At 54.1% G+C, this 19,173-nt stretch overlaps 1 protein-coding gene across 4 annotated transcripts in view; it reads left to right on the forward strand.

Annotated features, from left to right (window-relative positions):
* Positions 1-209: 209 nt before the first annotated feature.
* Positions 210-19,173, forward strand: part of LOC103168229 (serine/threonine-protein kinase 10-like) — a 40,700-nt gene continuing 21,736 nt past the window's right edge. For 2 of the 4 annotated variants that reach the window (XM_029073355.1, XM_029073356.1), the window contains exons 1-6: positions 210-754; positions 9,998-10,162; positions 12,310-12,358; positions 12,657-12,806; positions 13,564-13,636; positions 18,134-18,328. In XM_029073355.1, coding sequence (XP_028929188.1) covers positions 608-754; positions 9,998-10,162; positions 12,310-12,358; positions 12,657-12,806; positions 13,564-13,636; positions 18,134-18,328 — 779 coding nt within the window. In that variant the 5' untranslated portion in view covers positions 210-607. The remainder of the gene's footprint in view (positions 755-9,997; positions 10,163-12,309; positions 12,359-12,656; positions 12,807-13,563; positions 13,637-18,133; positions 18,329-19,173) is intronic. The other 2 variants (XM_029073351.2, XM_029073350.2) reach the window with 1 other exon arrangement.

Genomic DNA, 19,173 nt, shown 5'->3' on the forward strand with positions numbered 1-19,173 from the left:
CAGTACTGGCAACCAGCCAGCTTTGAGGCCAAACTAGCTCGTAGCTTTTACCCTCAGTCCAGAGCATCCGCTGGTGTAGCTGTCTGCAAACATGCCTCTCTGTGTCTGTCTCATCTCTCTCTGTCTCGTGCTCGATTCCTCTCTTCAATGGCCGAGTACCAGCTCTCGGCTCGCCCTTTTATCTCCAGGCTGTTTCCGGCCCTGAGAGAGACGAGCGAGAGGAAACGCTGGTGTTTGAGACCTGCTCGAGAAAACCCATCTCACATCTCCTCTCCCCGCGCCCCGGCTTGTGCTCTGCCGGGGCCCTGGAGGGCTGGGACGGGCAAGAAGGACTGGTCGGGGAGGCTCCGGGGATGGGGCCCCCCTGACCCCGGCCCTGAGGCGGCCCACCCGCCCCCAAGGCCCTCGCCACACTTAGGCCCAGCTGGACTATCGACAGAGAAACGCCAATCGCTCTATACATTCTTCCCGCCAGGCTTGTCCTGGAGGCCTCCCCAGGACCCTGCAGGGATGGGGCAGTGACTGGGACTGACACTCCACGGCCCCAGGCCGGGACCGGGCCCCGGGACCACCCGGCCACCACCCCGCTGTGGGCTCGGGAGCGACCATGGCCTTCCTGCTGCGGCTGTTCCGGGCCGGGGCAGAGAAGAGGCGGGTGAAGCTCTACAGGAACGTGAGACGGGACGTGAACCCCGCCGACGCCTGGACCCTGGTCGGAGAGTTGGGGGACGGGGCTTTCGGGAAAGTGTTTAAGGTAAGAGAGACCGCTGGGAAGGACCGAGTGCCGGGGTCTCCGGCATGGAAACTGAGCCGCTCTGGACGCAGAGAGAGGGGCCCTGGACCCAGAGGGGCTCCGGAGACGGATGGGAGGGAGGGGCTGGGTGGGGACCTCCCCTGGATGCTCCCCTGAAGCCGGGATCTGGAGTGACCCAAGAGGAGAATGGATGTCCAGCCTCCCGGACCTCTCCAGACCCGCCTCCTCTGTCCCGGCCATACCGCACCTCTCCACAACCTGCAGCCCCTAAAATTCAGGCTGCAGGGAGACCCTGCTCCTGCCCTCCCCCAGAAGTCCAGGCAGCGCTCCATCTCAGTCTGGGGGGGAGTGGGGCCGCTCTGGACCCCATGTGAGCCCCGGGCCCCCTCCCCTAACGCCGGGAGGGAGGCCAGCAGTGTCCAGCCGCAGCTGCCAGTTGGCCCCCGGGTCCCCACGGAGAGGTCGGGTGCTGCGCCTGGGGACCATGGGGTGGGTGTGGACACCTAGTGGGCCGGGGTCCCTCTTTCCGGCTCAGTAGCATCCTACCCCTCCACACTCCAGAGCCCTGCTCTCCACGCCTGCGCCACTCTGCTCTGAATCTAAGACTCTCACTCCCACTGTCTCGGATTACACGGTGCTTAGCAGAGAGTAAACACTTAACAAACATCGCGGTTATGCAGGGCTGAACTGCAAAGATCCCAGTGGCACCCTTCTGGCGGCCCAGAAGGACTTAACCCTTCCATCGCCGGGACAGGCCGTGGGGGACGGGGGCGGGGGGCAGGACGCACCAGGTGCTTCCTTAGAACTGACCCATCATCCCCTAGAGACGGCAAAACCGAGCCCACCCGCTGAGGCTCTGTGGCTGCCTGGCCTGCAGGCCCCTTCCCTGCTGGGTGATCTTGGGGGGGGGTCACTTAACTTCCTTGTGCCTCAGTTTCCCCACCGGTAAAATGGGGGTTCTCCCTCCTCCCTAGTCTGTGAGCCCCCTGTGGGTCAGGGACGGGGTCCGACTCGATTGACCTGTAGCTAACCCAGCAGTCTGCACAGTGCTTGGTACCTAGTAAGCACTCAAAAAATACCACAACTATTATTATTTTTACCGTTATTATTAGGGACAAGACTGCCGGCCCCAGTGAGAGACAGGTGCCCAGAGAGGGGAAGGGGCTTTCTCAAATGGCAGGCGATTAACCGGTGGCAATAGGAGGGAGGTCGGGTTCTGAGGCGGCCCAGTCAGCAGGTTGGCAAGAGGGCACCCTCTTGCCCAGGTTGCCATTGCCAGAGCACACCGCGCAAATGGCCGAAGTCTACTTGTCGGCCGGAAGGAGAACCCTCCCACTGACTCTTGGGATGCACGAACTCAGCGATTTCCCAAGGGTCTTATTCCCTGGGGGCTTTCCAGCCATGCCCTGACCCCTGGCGACCACTTCCCCATCTCTAAATCCTCTTCCCCACGATAATAATATCCATAATGATGTTGGATATGACATTCGTTGAGTGCTTACTATGTGCTGAGCACAGTACTGAGCGCTGGGGGAGACACGGCATAATCAGGTAGGACACAATCCCTGTTCGTCAAAGGTGGAGGAAGAACGGGTACGGAATCGCCATTTTACAGATGAGGAAATCGAGGCCCAGAGATGTGAAGTAACTTGCCCGAGGTCAGGCAAGAGGCAGGTTTGGCAGAGCCAGGATTAGAACCCAGCAGGTCCTCTGACCACCCACCTCCCCTCCCAGGCCTCTCAGTGCTCTTTCCACTAGGCCATGCTGTTTCTCCGCCCCATAGTCAAGTGGGAGCGCTTTCCACTCCATCCAAACTGCTACCGTGTTGATAATAATCACCTATCCTTTCCTGCCTTGATTACCGTATCATCCTCTCCCAGCGTCCTGTACTCTATTGACCTCTTTGCTGACTTCCCTGCCTCCTGTCTTTCCCCACTCCAGTCCATATTTCACGCTGCCTCCTGGATCATTTTTCTACAAAAACGTTCAGGCCATGTTTCCCCACTCCCCAAGAAACTCCGGGGGTTGCCCATCCATCTCCACATGAAACAAAAACTCCTCACCACTGGCTTTAAAGCACCCAATCACCTTACCCCCTCCTACCTCAGCTTGCTGCTCTCCTACTACAACGCAGCTCGTGCATTTTGCTCCTCTAATGCTAACCTTCTCAATCTGACATTATCTCGTCTTTCACACCACTGACCCCTCGCCCACGTCCTGCCTCTGGCCTGGAACACCCTTCCTCCTCCCGTTCAACAGACAGTGACTCTCTCCCACTTCAAAGCCTTATTGAAGACACATCTCCTCCAGGAGGCCTTGCTTGACTAAGCCCTCTTTTTCTCTTCTCCCACTTCTGCGTTGCCTTGACTCGCTCCCTTTATTTATCCCCCCTCCCAGCCTCACAGCACTCGAGTGCAAATCTGTAATTTATTTGCACTGATGTCTGTCTATACCTCTCTAGATAGTGAGCTCTCTGTGGGCAGGGAACGTCTGTTCATTGTTACACTGTTCTCCCCCAAGCGCTTAGTACAGTTCTCTGTACACATTAAGTGCTCAATAAATATGATTGGATGAATGAAGGAGCATCTCCCAGAGAAAGACCCTCCCTGAACCAGGACCTAGAGCTATGGGAAGACTTTTCTCCATTCTGACCTTCCTGCTCCTCTCCGTCTCCTGCTGGCTTTAAAGGGAAGGGGGCAACCTTCCTCCTCCCCGCTCGCCCCCGACCCAAGACCAAAAACCCAAGCAGCCCCTGCTCTGCTTCATCTTGCCTGTGCTTTGCAATGTGGTTTCATTGAAAAATCATCTAAGCTGTAAACAGGAAGTTGAATGTGAGCATGGCATCGTCCTCGATAACGAACACTGGTCTGCCCCGTGCCCCGCTCCTGAGCTAATCCTTCTTAATCCTGAATGGAGCACTGGATGAGCACTGCTCTCCCCCCCTTCAAAGCCTTGTTGAAGGCACATCTCCTCTATGAGGCCTTCTCTCACTGAGCCCTCTTTTCCTTTTCTTCAACTCCCTTCTACGTTGCCCTGACTTGCCCCCTTTATTCATCCCCCCTCCCAGCCCCAGAACACTTATGTACATATCTGTTATTTATTTATATTAGTGTCCGTCTCCCCGTCTAGACTGTTAGCTCACCGTGGGCTTACAACAGAATGTGTCTGTTCTATTGTTATATTGTACTCCCCCAAGCGCTTAGTACAGTGCTCTGCACACGATAAAGTCCTCAACAAATGCAACTGACTGACGGTATAGTGAGTTGTGAAATTAGCAGTAGTGAGTAATAGAGCGAGCAGCAGAGTGCAGAAAAGAGAGCATCGGAGTGAAGAGTAAAGCGAGCACTAGGTTGAGCAAGAGATGGGGACGATCGACGACAGTCCTCGGAACAAATAACCGAGCGGGGAGAAGTGGGTCGGGGGCTGGGCCGGAGGGTCGGAGAACTGGTGGGAAGAGCAGCGTGGTCTAGTGGAAGGAGCACAGGCGTGGGAGTCAGAGGACTTGTATTCTAATCCTGGCTCTGCCACTTTCCTGCTGTGTGATCTCAGGGAAGTCACTTAACTTCTCTGGGCCTCAGTTCCCCCTCTACAAAGTGGGGATTCAATCCCATTCTCCTTCCTACTTAGACTAGAAGCCTCATGGGTGACCTGATTATCTTCTATCTACCCCAGGTCTTAGTACAGTGCCTGACACATAGTAAGCACTTAACAAATATCACAATCATCCTTATTATCATTATTAGCATTAACCAAGGGAGGCTTCCCGGAGGAGGGTGGAAGGAGGAAGTGGGTTGGATTGGACGAGGCAGGTGGGGGGAAAAAGAATGGGTCAGGGTCGGCTTGGGGACAGGCTGTGCAGTGGAGAGGGTGGATTGAGTGTGTGGAGTGAGAGAGTAGGGTGGACTCTCCCAGTTAAAGCTGATTGATCCCACTGATTTGCACATCTGGATCTCCTTTAGAAAGTTTATAGGCAGGAGCCACATGTCCCCACACCCTCCCCAAGGAGCTCCCGGTGCTCAGAGACTGGCAGTGCAGTGCCCAGAACAGATTTCACCGATTCATTCATTCACTCAAGCTTGAGGTGGGCAGGAAACGTGTTTACCAGCTCTGTTGTACTTTCCCAAGTGCTTAGTACAGTGCTCGGTAAATACCAAGGATTGATCGATTCATTCACCGGCTCTTACCGAGAGCCTAGTTTGGGCAGCCGCTGTCTCGAGCCACGAGAGTTCTCTGAGTCATTCGGGGTGACTCTCTACGGCTGCCCAGGACTTTGACCTCGTCCCGGGCCCGTCCCCCATGCGCAGCCCCTTTACGGAGCAGACGTAAAGGCTCTCGCTCAGAAAGTATCTGGGTGCTGGGGTCGGTCACGACTTAGAAATGGGGAGATTCTCCACTCATCAAGAGAGGGGAGCCTTCGGGAGAGGAAGCAGAGGCAGCCCGCGCTGGATGGACCCTTCCCCCTACTTATCGGTCTCCCCGTCTACCATCAGCAAACTCCTTGGCAGGATACATGTCTAATGACTCAATTACATTCTCCCAAACACTTAGTTCAGTGCTCTGCACCCAGTAAACATGCAGTAAATAATAATGTTGATATTCGTTAAGCGCTTACTATGCGCAGAGCACTGTTCTAAGCGCTGGGGTAGACACAGGGGAATCAGGTCGTCCCACGTGGGGCTCACAGTCTTAATCCCCATTTTACAGATGAGGTAACTGAGGCCCAGAGAAGTGAAGTGACTCACCCACAGTCACACAGCTGACAAGTGGCAGATGCGGGATTCGAACTCATGACCTCTGACTCCAAAGCCCGTGCTCTTTCCACTGAGCCACGCTGCTTCTGAGCCACACCGACTGATTGATTAATTCTGTTATCGCGTATTCTCAATCATCCGACTCAGGACTCTGAACCCACCAGACATCCAGTAGGCATCCAGTATAATAAATCCATCAGTGGAGTTCGCTGAGTCCTCACTGTTTGCCGAGCACCGTACTAAGCGATCGGAAATGTGCAGTAAAGTGACGTGATCCCCGCCTTCGAAGAGCGGAGCAGACCACAGGTTCGAGTGATGCGGGGTGGCCCCTGGCGCTACGAGACCTAGGATACACCCGCTCGGGGGCCGTCACCCCCGGGGAGCCTCTTCTCCCCCCCCCCCCCCGAGCGAGGGGATAGTGTGGTGCGGTGAGGGAAGGGAAGTGTGAACGTCGAGTAGCAGCGCTTCCTGTAAGCCGCCCCCTCCGGGGATACACAGAGGAGAGTCAGAAGCCACAGCGACTTCCGCTGGGCGGCGTGGGGCCCTAGGAGCCCCTCGCTGTGTGCGTGGAGCCAAACCCACGGAGCAGGACGGAGGGGTGATCTCCCTGGGGGAAGGGGTTGGGAATGGAGGAGAAGCTGTGGTGGGGGTGGGCCCTGACCCGAGCTGACCCGGCCTGTGTCAGAGGAGGAAATGTAAGGCATCTGATCAGGTGATTCTAAGCACGGGAGGAGACCAGGAGCTTTACCTGTTGACTAAATTGGCCCTCGCCCAAGGCTTCTGGAAACGGAAGCTTCTGGAAACAGTGAGCTCGAGGCTACCGCAGGGGCTCCGCACTGTGAGAGGGAATAATAATAGTAATCATTATTACCGTGGCATTGGTTAAGCAGTTTCTATGTGCCGGGCACTGTACTAAGTGCTGAGGTGGATACAAGTGGATGCGAGCCCCCCTTTTCCTCAGCTCCCCCTCCCCATCACCCTGACTTGCCCCCTCTGCTCTACCCCCCTTCCCGCCCCACAGCACTTGTGTATATAGGTACATAGCTATAATTCTATTTATATTAATACCTGTTTACTTGTTTTGATGTGTTTATATAATTCTATTTATTTCTATTGATGCTATTGATGCCTGTTAACTTGTTTTGATGTCTGTCTCCCCCGTTCTAGACTGTGAGCCCGTTGTGGGCAGGGATTGTCTCTCTCTCTGTTGTTGAATTGTGTACTTTCCAAGAGCTCTGTACCGTGCTCTGCGCACAGTAAGCACTCAGTAAGTACAATTGAATGAATGAATGACTACAAGAGTATCTTATCACCAGGTCGTGTCTGGAAGGGGAAAGCAAAATGTACTGCCAAGTTTTGCCCAGCCTTGCAGTTGCATTAACTGCAAGTGAATTGGTGGGAGAAGTTGAAACAGTGGGGTCTAATCGATTACTTTACCGTATTTATTGAGCGCTTATTGGGTGCAGAGTGTTCCAAGTGCTTGGGAGAGGACAATCGTGTAGGTAGACACAATCCTTGCCCTCAAGGAGCTTACAATCTAGTGAAAAGAGCACAGGACTGGCAGTCCTGAGATCTGGGTTCTAATCTTGACTCCACCATTTATCTGCTGTGTGGCTTTGGGTAAATCACTTGTTTTGTCTGGGCCTCAATTTCCTGTAAAATGGGGATTAAACACTGCCTCCCTGTAGCTCACGAGCCACACGTGGAACTGGGACTGTGTCTGATCAGATTATCTAGGATCTACCCCACAGCTTAACACAGTGCTTGGCACACAGTAGGCACTTGACAGATATCACAACTATTAAAAGACCCGATTCCTCTTCTCTTTACCTCAGATGTTGCACTTATTCAGTGAAGGTGTGGGTTTTTAACATATTGCAAGATGGTGGTTAAGTAGCTAAGAAGACTTCTGGCAGGAAGCAATCTGAACTCATGACTTAAACCTGGGCCTATGATTTGGGGTCACTGAAAGGAGCAACGTTTTTCTTGCCTAATTTAAAATGGTTACCCAAGCTCTACATTCGAAACCAGTGTATCCATCGACATCTCCTAGTCCCTTAAGCTATATTATACACAAACGATGTCCCCTATACACACACTCCCTTTGTTTAAATAGTGCTAAGGATCTAATGCCAAAAGCCAGGAAATTCCAAGCCAAGGCTGACGCCCTGAGTAACTCATTCCCTTAAAAAAAAAAATGCCTAGGATGGAGCAAGGTGCCCCTGGAGATGCGCCACGGAGGCAGGGAAGCACGGGCTGGACAATCACCTTGGAGACTCTCTGGGTACCTGCACCCGGGACTCGCTATGACCCTAAATTCATGGGTTCGAATCCCGACTCTGCCACTTGTCAGCTGTGTGACTGTGGGCAAGTCACTTAACTTCTCTGTGCCTCAGTTACCTCATCGGTAAAATGGGGATTAACTATGAGTCTCACGTGGGACAATCTGATTACCCTCTATCCCAGCGCTTAGAACAGTGCTCTGCACATAGTAAGCGCTTAACAAATACCAACATTATTATTATTATTATTAAATTGGCCCTGGCGGCTGAGGGAAGATGATGGGGAGAGGGCAGTAGTAATGATGATGACGGTGCTGACGCTATTCGTTTAGTGTTTACTGTGTGCCAAGCACTGTTCTAAGTGTTGGGGTAGATAGCAGCTAATCAGGTTGGACACAATCCTAGTCCTACGTGGGGCTCACACTCTTAATCCCCATTTTACAGATGAGGTAACTGAGGCCCGGAAGAGGGAAGGGACTTGTCCAAGATCACACAGCATATAAGTGGCGGAGACTGGATTAGAACCCAGGTCCCTCTGACTCCCAGACCTATGCTCTGTCCACCGGGCCACACTGCACACTCCTTCCCAGGAACACTGTCCTGTTACATGTAAAATGGAGTCTCCCAGGACCCATCACCATCACTATTACTGATTGAGCACCTATTGTGGGCTGAGCACTGTATTGGGCTTTTACCGGGTAAAGAATGCTACTGTTCTGGGCCCACTATTGTGCACAGAACACGGTCCTGAATAACCACTGGCTAGAAAGCACTGTACTAATTACCTACTTCATGTAGAATGCCATTCTCGGTGCTTATTCTGCTCAGAGCACTATTCTGTTACCCTACTGTGCACTGAGCTCTGTCCTGGACCCTTTCTCAGTATAGAGCACTGTCTTGGGTGCCTACTCTGTTTGGAGGGCTGTATTGGGTGCCCAGTGTGGTGGAGGTGGTGACCCCCTCAGGGTTTCAGAGATGGTATGGCTGTGTTAAACCCTGTGGTGACCCCTTGGGGTGGCTGTATTGACCCCTCAAGGTGGTCATGGCGTTTCCTCTGGATGGCTCTCATGGGTCCTCAGGACAGCCACGGTTGCCCCTCATCTGGCCACGGTGGACTCCTCAAGGAGTCCATGGTGAGCCTCTGAGCGGCCACAGTGTGTTCTAGGGACTTGGTGTGTGTGTGTGGTGAGACTACATCAGCTGAGGAGGGCCCGTACCTCCTCGCCTGACTTCTTAAATAGGTGGCAGGAACCCATCCTGCCCCACATCTCTACAGGGCCAGGTTAGAGGCTCTTGATGTGGTCCAGGCAGTAGAAGTTCAGGGAGCATCCATCTTCCACAAGCTAAAGGTTACCCTTCCTGTTCACTCTGGAGCGCATGGTGTTTCCCCAGTCTGCTTCAGCTCTGAGCCGAGGCTGTGGACGATCTGGCTGAGTGGCTACGGTGACCCCCGAGGGGCGTCGTGGGGCCCCTCGGAGGGCCGGAGTGACTCCTTGGTTTGGCTATAATGAGCCCTCAGGATGGCTGTAGTGACCTCTCAGGGAGGTGGTGACCCCCTCAGGGTTTCAGTGGTGGCATGGCTGTGTTAAACCCCGTGGTGACCCCTTGGGGTGGCTGTATTGACCCCTCAAAGTGGTCATGGCGGTTCCTCTGGATGGCTCTCGTGGGTCCTCAGGACAGCCATGGTTGCCCCTCATCTGGCCACGGTGGACTCTTCAGGGAGTCCATGGTGAGCCTCTGAGCGGCCACAGTGTGTGAGCCTCAGAGTGGTTAGGATGAGCTCTCAGGGAGACTGTGGTGGCCCCTTAAGTCTCCTGTGGAGGCCCCTCAAGGAGGCTGTGATGAATACGGAGGGAAGCTGTTGTGGCCCCTCAGGGAGACTGGTGTTGTCCCTCAACATGGCTGTGGTGGCCCCTCAGAGCGGCGGATCCCTCAGGGTGGTGGGTCAGAAGTGATGCCCTCTTTTCCCAATTGCTTCAGCCACCCTCCCACTCCAGAAGGGCCCTGAAGCAGATCTCATCCACCAGGCCGACCCTCCCCACAGTGGGGTCATGGCCTCGCCGGAACTGAGACACCGGGCCTCCGTGAGCCCAGCGGTGAGCGGCGAGGAGACCGGGTCCCAAAGCCCAGGGATGGGCTGAAGGGCCATCCGTTGGGCAGGGCGGGGGGAGGGCGGAGAAACTCAGGATCTGCCCTTCTGTCCCTTCCAGGCTCAGCACAAGGAGACGGGAGTCCTGGCCGCTGCCAAGGTGATCCAGACACAGAACGAGGAGGAACTAGAGGACTATGTGGTGGAGATAGATATCCTGGCCAGCTGTGAACACCCACACATCGTCCAGCTGCTGGAGGCCCTCTATTGGGAAGGGGAACTCTGGGTGAGGACCTGGGTGGCTTGGGGGGCGAGGAGCAGGAGGAGGGGGGCTGCAGGGGGCATGGGGGGGCTCGGAGGAAGAGGGAGGCTGCAGGACGCATACGGGAGCTAGGAGGAGGAGGGCGGCTGCAGGGTGTGTGTGGAGGGCTGCAGCAGCCGGAGAATGAAGAGAAGGAGGAGGTGGAGAGGGAAGAAGAGGAAGAGGAGGAGTGAGCCCCACCTGAGCATCACCTCCGGTTGCTGGAACGCCTGCACCATTGATCCATTGAGCTGAGCCTGGCCAAGCCTATTTGAATTCCCGCCGAGCGGGGCCGGGGGTTCCAGGCCCCAGGCTCCCAGCAGGACGGGGTTCCGTGCGTGTAGGGTCCTGGCCCAGTCTGGCCTCTGACATGAGGCCGAGAGAGTTCGGGGTGCCTCCTGAGCTGGGTTGGGGAGGCTTGGGGGGACAGTGGTGAGGCCAGAGGGAGAACCCTGAAGGGAAAGGTCAGGGCCCCACCGATAGTGGGGATGGGGAAATGGAGGTAGTGGGGAGGTAAAGACCCCAGGCTGTGGAGCGGGAGGTGATCCATGTAGAGATCGGGTTCTAGGTGTGTAGGATGGGTTACAGGTATTTAGGGTGGGTTATAAGTGTGTGATGTTGGTTACAAGTACGTAGAATGGGTTAGAGGAGTGTAAGGGGGCGTTACAGGTATGTAAAGGCGGGTAACAGTTATGAAGGATAGACTACGGGTGTGTAGGGCTGGTTCCAGTCATGTCAGGTGGGTTACAGATGCATACGGTGGCCTACAGTTGTGTAGAGTGGGCTAAAGGAGTTAAAGTAGTCTCCTTTCATAAACCACGGAAGGGCGGCAATCCAGTGTCAGAGCTCTGTGGGGTGAAATCCTTTGAGAAGGGACTGGTCCCTGTGAGCAGGGAATGAGGAGCAGCGCGGCCTGGGAGCACGGGCCCGGGAGTCGGAAGGTCATCGGTTCTAATCCCAGCTCTGCCACTTGTCTGCGGTGTGACTCCGGGCAAGTCACTTCACTTCTCTGAGCCTCAGTCACCTCATGGGTAAAATGGGGATGAAGAATGTGAGCCCCATGTGTCCAACCCAATTACCTTGAGAGGACATGGCCCGCGTGTGCCCCGAGGAAAGGGCTGTGCTCCTGCCCACCTCCTGGATCGTTGTACCCTGGGCCTCGGAGGGCAGCTGCCCGGCACAGACCTCTAGCCCTGGGATCCAGAGTTCCATGCACCTGCGTGTAGCTGCTTCCTCGGGCCCGAGGCTTGTCCGTCATTCCTGCCAGGCGTCTTCACCTCCTCCGTGGCAGCATACAGGGCACAGACCAGTGCCCTAGGCGCGAAGAGCCCATGTCACGCGAAGACCACCACAGTGGCTCCAGGCTGGGTCATCTGGGTTTTCATTATTAATAAGAATAATGGTAATAATATTGTGATATTTGTTAAGTGCTTACTATGTGCTAGACACTGTTCTAAGTGCTGGGATAGATACAAGGTAATCGGGTTGGTCAAAGTGCCTGTCTTGCAGAGGCCTCACAGTCTTAATCTCCATTTTACGGATGAGGGTACTGAGGAACAGAGAAGTGAGGTGACTGGCCCAAGGTCACATAGCAGACAATTTGGAGTCAGAGGTCATGAGTTCGAATGCCGGCTCTGCCACTTGTCAGCTGTGTGACTGTGGGCAGGTCACTTAACTTCTCTGGGCCTCAGTTACCTCATCTGTAAAATGGAGATTAAGACTGTGAGCCCCACGTGGGACAACCTGATTCCCCTATGTCTACCTCAGCGCTTAGAACAGTGCTCTGCACATAGTAAGCGCTTAACAAATACCAACATTATTATTATTATTATTATTATTATTATTAAGTGGTGGAGCTGGGATTAGAACACAGGTCCTTCGACTCCCAGACCCGGGTTCTATCCACTAGGCCATGCTGCTCCTGTGTCCGCCTCTTGCCCACAGTCAACCTGTCTCCCCTGCCAGATTGTGAACTCCCGGAGGGCAGGGAACAAGGGTTTAGGACAAGGCTCTGTGTATGGTAGCTTCTCGATAAATACCACTGATCGATGGGAGGATCGACTGACGAGGAATCAGAGGCCTGCTTGCCCGTGAAGCCGCAGTTCTCCTCTGACACCTCTTTCGGTTTCTAGATCCTCATCGAGTTTTGCCCCGGCGGGGCCGTGGACGCCATTATGCTAGGTAAGGAAAATGGCAGCCTCGGTGACTTGTACCCCCATCGGATGCATCCTCGTCCCTGCTCCCTGTTGGATTTTTCTTCCCCCTGGCACTTTCCTTCAGAGTTTCCTTCAGGTCTTCCCCTCCCCTCCCCCGTTACACAGATGAGCAAACCAAGGCCCAGGAAGTGCCTTTCCCTGAGCCAGTGGCGAGGCTTCAGGCAGCCTGGGCCCTCTGAGAGGCCTCGGAGCCAGACCCCCTCCTCTCGGTCCCACCCCCATCTCGCAGAGGGGTCGGACCGAGGGCCCTTGGGTAATTTCAGAGCTGGAGAAAGGGCTGACGGAGCCCCAGATCCGGGTGGTCTGCAAGCAGCTGCTCCGGGCCCTGGCCTACCTGCACTCCTCCAAGGTCATCCACCGAGACCTCAAGGCTGGGAACGTCTTGCTGTCCGCCGCCGGGGACGTCAAGCTGGGTGAGACACTCGTGGGGGGCAGGCAGGGCCAGGCAGGGGAGGGGTCACGGCTCCTGGCAGCCAGAGTGGGGGGCCGCAAGGGGTAACAGAGGGCTCGGGGGGTGGGGCGAGGGGCAGAGAAGCCTTCTTCATTCCTTTCCCTCAGCCTCAGGTTTCTTTCATGCACTTCCACCTCCTCATCCCAGTTCAGCCCTCCAAGCCCTCCCTTCCCTTCTGCTGCTACCTTCAGGAGGGCTCCTGCGGCCCCCAGGGATAATCCAACCCCTGGTCTGCCTCCCTGTTCCTTCCCTACCTTCCCACCCAGCTGCCAGACCTCTTCTCCCAGCCTTATTTTTTTCCTAATGTTATTTGTTAAGCACTTATTATATCAAGCACTGTTCTAAGTGCTGGGGTGGTGTCACACAGTCCCTATCCCTCATGGGGCTCGTAGTCTAAATGGGAGGGAGAACAGGTTTAGAATCCCCACTTGACAGATGAGGAAACTGAGGCCCAGAGAGGTTAAATGACTTACCCAAGGTCAAGCAGTTGGCAGAGGTGGCATTAGAACCCGGGTCCTCTGTCTCGCACGCCTGTACTCTTTCCACTGGACCATGCCGCTTTCAGCTGTGACCAGTCTGCCCCAAGCCGGGCCCCTTGGAGATCCCGGTTTCCTGCCCCCTCCAGGGTTGACGTTCTCCCAGTCAGGAGTATCTCATTCTCTCACTCTCTGTCTCTCTCCCTCCCCCTCTCTTCCGTCTTCCCCGTTCCCGTGTCTCAGCCGACTTTGGTGTGTCTGCCAGGAACACCCGGACCCTGCAGCGCCGAGCATCCTTCATCGGCACCCCGTACTGGTGCGTGGGGTCGGAGTCGGGCTGGGCGGGAGAGTGGCTGGCGTCTGCTCTGGGGCTGTGTCCCAGGGAACAGATAGGTGCAGGGCCAGTTGGAGGATGAGCTAAACTTAGCATGTCCAAAGCAGGACTTCTCATCTCACGCAAACTCTGTCCTCCCGCTCTTTCCCTCACTGTAGCCAACACCCCTCTCCTCCAAATCTTACAAGTCCGTAACCTTGGCGTTGCCCTCGATTCATCTCTCTCATTCCAGTCCAATCTGACACCAAATCCCATCTTTTTGTTTTTCTACCTTTACAACATTTCTAAAATCCACCCTTTCCTCTCCAGCCAAACTGCTACCATGCTGATCTAGGCACTTATCCTAATCTGCCCTGACAACCGTAACTGCCTCTTCGCTGACCTCCCGGCCTCCCAACTCTCACCACTCCGATCCAAATTTCACCCTGCTTCATGGATCATTTAGCTACAGAAATGTTCAGTCTATGTCTCCCCACTCCTCAGGAACCTCCAATGGCTGCCCATCCATCTCCACATCAGATAGAAACTCCTTACCACTGACTTTAAAGCATTCAATCAGCTCTCCCCATCCTACCTCACCACTGATCTCCTACTACTGCCCAGCCCCCTCACACTGCTCCTCTACCTCTAGCTTACTCACTGTGCCCCTAACTATTCTATCTAGCCCTCATCCTCCTCCTAGCATGCAACTCCCTCCCTTTCCATAGTCATTCATTCATTCATTCGATTGTATGTATTAAGCACTTACTGTGTGCAGAGCACTGTACTAAGCTCTTGGGAAAGAACAGTACAACGATAAGTGAAAATCCCTGCTCACAAAGAGTTCACAGTCTAGAGAGGGGGAGATAGAGATCAGTACAAATAAATAAAATTGCAGATATATACATAACTGTAGTGGGGCTGGGAGATGGGGGAAAAGCAAAAGGAGCAAGTCAGGGTGACACATAAGGGAGAAGGAGATGAGGAAAAGTGGGACATAGCCTGGGAAGGCCTTCTGAAGTTTATGTGCCTTCACTAAGTCTTTGAAGGTGGGGAGAGTAACTGGCAGATTTGAGGAAGGAGGGCATTCCAGGCCAGAAGTAGGACATGATCCAGGGGCTGGTGGCGAGACAGGTGAGATTGAGTCACGGTGAGAAGATTAGCACCAGAGGAGTGAACTATGTGGACTGGGTTGTAGAAGGACAGAAGCGAGGTGAGGCAGGAGGAGGCAAGGTGATGGAGTGCTTTAAAGCCAACGATGAGGAGTTTTAGTTTGATATGGAGATTTTTGAGGAGCGGGGTGACGTCTTGATTGTTTCTGTAGAAAGATGATCCGGGCAGTGGAGTGAAGTAAGTATGGACTGGAGTGGGGAGAGGCAGAAGGTTGGGAGGTCAGCAAGAAGGCCGACGCAGTAATTTAGGTCGGATAAGATGAGAGACTGTAGTAAGTGGTAGCGGTTGGATGGAGAGGAACGGGAAGATTTTAGTGATGTTGTGAAGGTGAGACCGACAGGACTTGGTGACGGATTGAATATGTGGGTTGACCGAGAGAGAGGAGCCAAGGCTAACGCCAAGGTTACGGGCTTGTGAGACGGGAAGGATGGAAGTGCCGTCTACAGTGAGGACAGGGGAAGGTCAGAGTTTGGGTGGGAAGATAAGGAGCTCTGTTTGGGACATGTTTGAGGTGACGGGAGGACATCCAAGTAGAGATGTCTTGAAGGTAGTAGGAGATGCGAGCCTGGAGAGAGGGAGCGAGACAGGGGAGGAGATGTAGATTTGGGTGTCATCTACGTAGTGATGGTAGTTGAAGCCATGGGAGTGAATGACTTTTCCAAAGGAATGAGTATAGATGGAGAATAGAAGGGGACCGAGAACTGAATCTTGAGGTACCCCCCCCAGTTAGGGGGTGGGAGGCAGAGGAGGAGCCTGTGAAGGGGACTGAGAATGAATGGCCAGAAAGATGAGAGGAGAACCAGGAGGGGACAGACTCAGTGAAGCCAAGGTTGGATAACGTTTCCAGGAGAAGGGGGTGGTTCACAATGTGAAAGGCAGCTGAGCAGCCGAGGTGGATTAGGATGGAGTAGAGGCTTTTGGATTTTGCAAGAAGGAGATCACTGGTGACTTTTGAGAGGGCATTTTCAGTGGAGTGAAGGGGATGGAAACTAGATTGGATGGGGTTGGGCAGAGAATTGGAGGAGAGGAATTTGAGACAGTGGGCGTAGACCACTCACTCGAGGAAGCTGGAGAGGAATGGTAGGAAGGAGATGGGGTGATAACTGGAGAGAGCTGTGGGGTCAAGAGATGGATTTTTTTAGGATGGGGGAGACATGGGCAGGTTTGAAGGGAGGGGGGAAGAAGCCATTGGAAAGCGAATGGTTGAAGATGGATGTTAGGGAGGGAAGGAAGGAGGAGGAGAGTTTTTCTAAGGTGCAAAGGAACGGGGTCCGATGCACGTGTGGAAGGGGTGGCATTTGAGAGGAGGCGGGAGATCTCCTCTGGAGACGCTGCTGGGAAGGATGGGAAAGTTGAAGAGGGGGGCGGGAGGGGAGGGAACGAGGAGGGGAAGGAGCGATTTTAGGGAGCTCACACCTGAGGGTGTTAATTTTCTTAATAAAGTGGATGGCCAGTTCACTGTGGGCAAGCGACGAGGGAGGCCGGGGGGGACAGGAGGCCTGAAGAGGGAGTTTAATGCCTGGAACAACTGGCGAGGGCAAAGAGCATGGGTGTCAATAAGGGGAGAGAAATAGTTTTGCCAGGCAGAGGAGAGGGCAGAGTGAAAGCAAGCAAGTATAAACTTGAAGTGGACAGATTCCACCTGATATTTAGATTTCTGCCAGCAGCTCTCCGCGGCTCAAGCGCAAGAGCGAAGGAGGCGGACTCTGCAGTCGATCCAGGGCTGTGGGTTAGTGGTACGAGAGTGACGAAGGGATAGGGGAGCAAGTGAGTTGAGTTCAGTAGAGAGGGTGGTGCTGAGAACATTTATTTGGTCATCAAGAGTGGGTAGATTGGGTATGGAGGCTAAGTGGGGCGTAACGAGCTGAGAGAGTTGGTTGGGGTCGAGGGATCGGAGGTCTCTGTGGGGGAATAGCAGTTTTACTGGGAGGAGGAGTGTGGGAGAGGAGGCAGATGAGAAGGCTGTGGTGAGAGAGAGGGATTTCAGAGTCGGTTAGTGTAGAGATTGTGCAGTGGTTAGAGATGATGAGATCAAAGGTGTGTCCAAGTTGGGGAGTAGGGGAGGTGGAGTGGAGCAGGAGGTCGCCGGAGTTGATGAGTGATAGAAGGTGGGAAGCAGAGGGGTCAGAGGGCATATCTATGTGGATATTGAAGTCCTCAGGGATTAAAGTGGGCTTGGAGAGAGAAGGAAGGTGAGAAAGGGATCAAAATAGTCCCTTTACACCATTTATATCGGACCACTACTCCTTCCACCTCCAAAGCGTTATTAAGGTCACATCTCCTCCAAGAAGCCTTCCCCGATTGAGCCCTCTTTCCTCGGCTCTTTCCCTTCTGCACTGCCTATGTAACTGGATCGGTGACCTCTGGACATTTGATATTTACCGTACCCCCAACCCCATGACACTTACGTACATATCTTTAAATTATATATTATGTTACTTATATTAACGCCTGTCTCCCCCTCTGGAATGCTGGCTCATAATAGGCAGAGAAAATGTCTGCTAATTCCATTGTATTCTACTCTCCCAGTGCTCTGCACATAGTAAGCGCTCAATAAATACCATTGATTGATTGAGCAACCACCTAGTACACTGCTCTACACAAAGAAGGCTCCCAGTACAGTGCCCTGCAAAGACTAGGCACTCAGTACACTGCTCTACACACTGTATGTATCCAGTACACTGCTCTGCACATAGAAAGCACTTGGGATGGTGCTCAACACCCAGTAGGCCCCCAGTACAGTGAGCTCTGCACCCAGAAATCATCCAGTACACTGCTCTGCAACCAGTAGGTGACTAGTAGAGTGCTCCGCTCACAAGAAGAACTCAAATGTGATTCTGGCGGTGGTGGTGGGTGATGATCAGAGGTTTAGGTGTCAGTTCTTTCACAAACCAGATGAGGCCATTCTTCGTAGCTGCGTAAATTTAGTCTCTCCCAGTCTTGAATCTCTTCGAACGGCTGCTGCCTCCCCCCCGACGATCCCCCTAGATAAATGAAGCCCCCTCTTCTGTCCCTCCCCAAAATACTCACAAGATTGTACATCAACCTGACCCTTGTCAAGGGGGCTGCCCAATCATTCAGTCAATCAATCATTGGTATTTACTGAGCATTTACTGTGTGCAGAGCACTGTACTGAGTGCTTGGGACTGTTGGTAGACACGGTCCCTGCTCACAAGAGCTTACAGTTGAGTGCTCCAGCCAGGAGACTCTCTGCTTCCTCGCTCTCTCATGACCCGGGGGGCTCGGTACCAGCTGTCTCGGGCTGGGGGCGGTTGGGCGGGGGGCTGCCTGGGGCCAGGGCATGACTAACTGGTCTTTGGCGTGCAGGATGGCACCAGAGGTGGTTCAGTGTGAGACTTCCAAGGAAGCACCCTACGACTCTAAGGCTGACATCTGGTCGCTGGGCATCACCCTGATCGAGATGGCGGAGATGGAGCCCCCGCACCACGAGCTCAACCCCATGAGGGTTCTCCTGAAGATCTCCAAGGCCCAGCCGCCTACCCTGCACTCCCCGACACGGTGGTGAGGCCCTCATCCGAGACCCCCGGGGTCCCATCTTCCTGCGCTCCGCAGTACTCAGCCTGCAGACAAGTGGCAGGGCCCACTGGACAGCACTCGGGCCTGGCTGTCAGGGGACCTGCATTCCCACTCTGGCTCCACCGCTTGTCTGCTGGGGTACCTTGGCCAAATCTCTTCACTTCTCAGGGCCTCAGTTTCCTCATCTGGAAAATGGGGATTCAGCAACTCTTCTTCCAACCCCCTTAGGCTGTGACTAATCTGCTTGTAGCCTATATACCCCAGTGCTTGGCACATCGTGTGCAGTTAATAAATGCCACAATTATCCTTCTCCTTATTATAAGAGTATTAAAGTCCCTGTGCCTCTATCGGTAGACTCCTGGTTGCAGCAAACCAGTGCTCTTCTGGGAGGGAGGGAGGGATGCTTGGGATTGGGCTGAGCCTCGCCCATTGCTCCGGGGCAGCTGTGTGGCCACGGGCTGGGTATCCGTATCGTTTTTGTGACCGTTATAACTATTACTATTAACAATATTAGTATCTGTTAAGTTCTTTCTATGTGCCAAGCACTGGTGTGGCTACAAAATGATCAGGTCCCACATGGAGGTCACAGTCTAAGAAGGAGAGAGCACAGGTATCGGTTCCCCATTTTGCAGATGGGGGAACTGAGGCCCGGAGAAGTGAAGTCACTTGCCCAAGGTCACACAGCAGACAGGTTGGGGAGCCGGGATTAGAACCCAGCTCCTCTGATTCTCAGAACTGCGCTCTTTCCACTAAGTCACACTGCATCTCTGATTTTGCCAGGTTCCCCAGATTGGTCCCAGGAGACCCGTCTGTCCCCATAATCTCCACGT

The sequence above is a fragment of the Ornithorhynchus anatinus genome, chromosome 10 (genome assembly GCF_004115215.2).
Source record: "Ornithorhynchus anatinus isolate Pmale09 chromosome 10, mOrnAna1.pri.v4, whole genome shotgun sequence".
In the NCBI taxonomy this organism is placed as follows: domain Eukaryota; kingdom Metazoa; phylum Chordata; class Mammalia; order Monotremata; family Ornithorhynchidae; genus Ornithorhynchus; species Ornithorhynchus anatinus.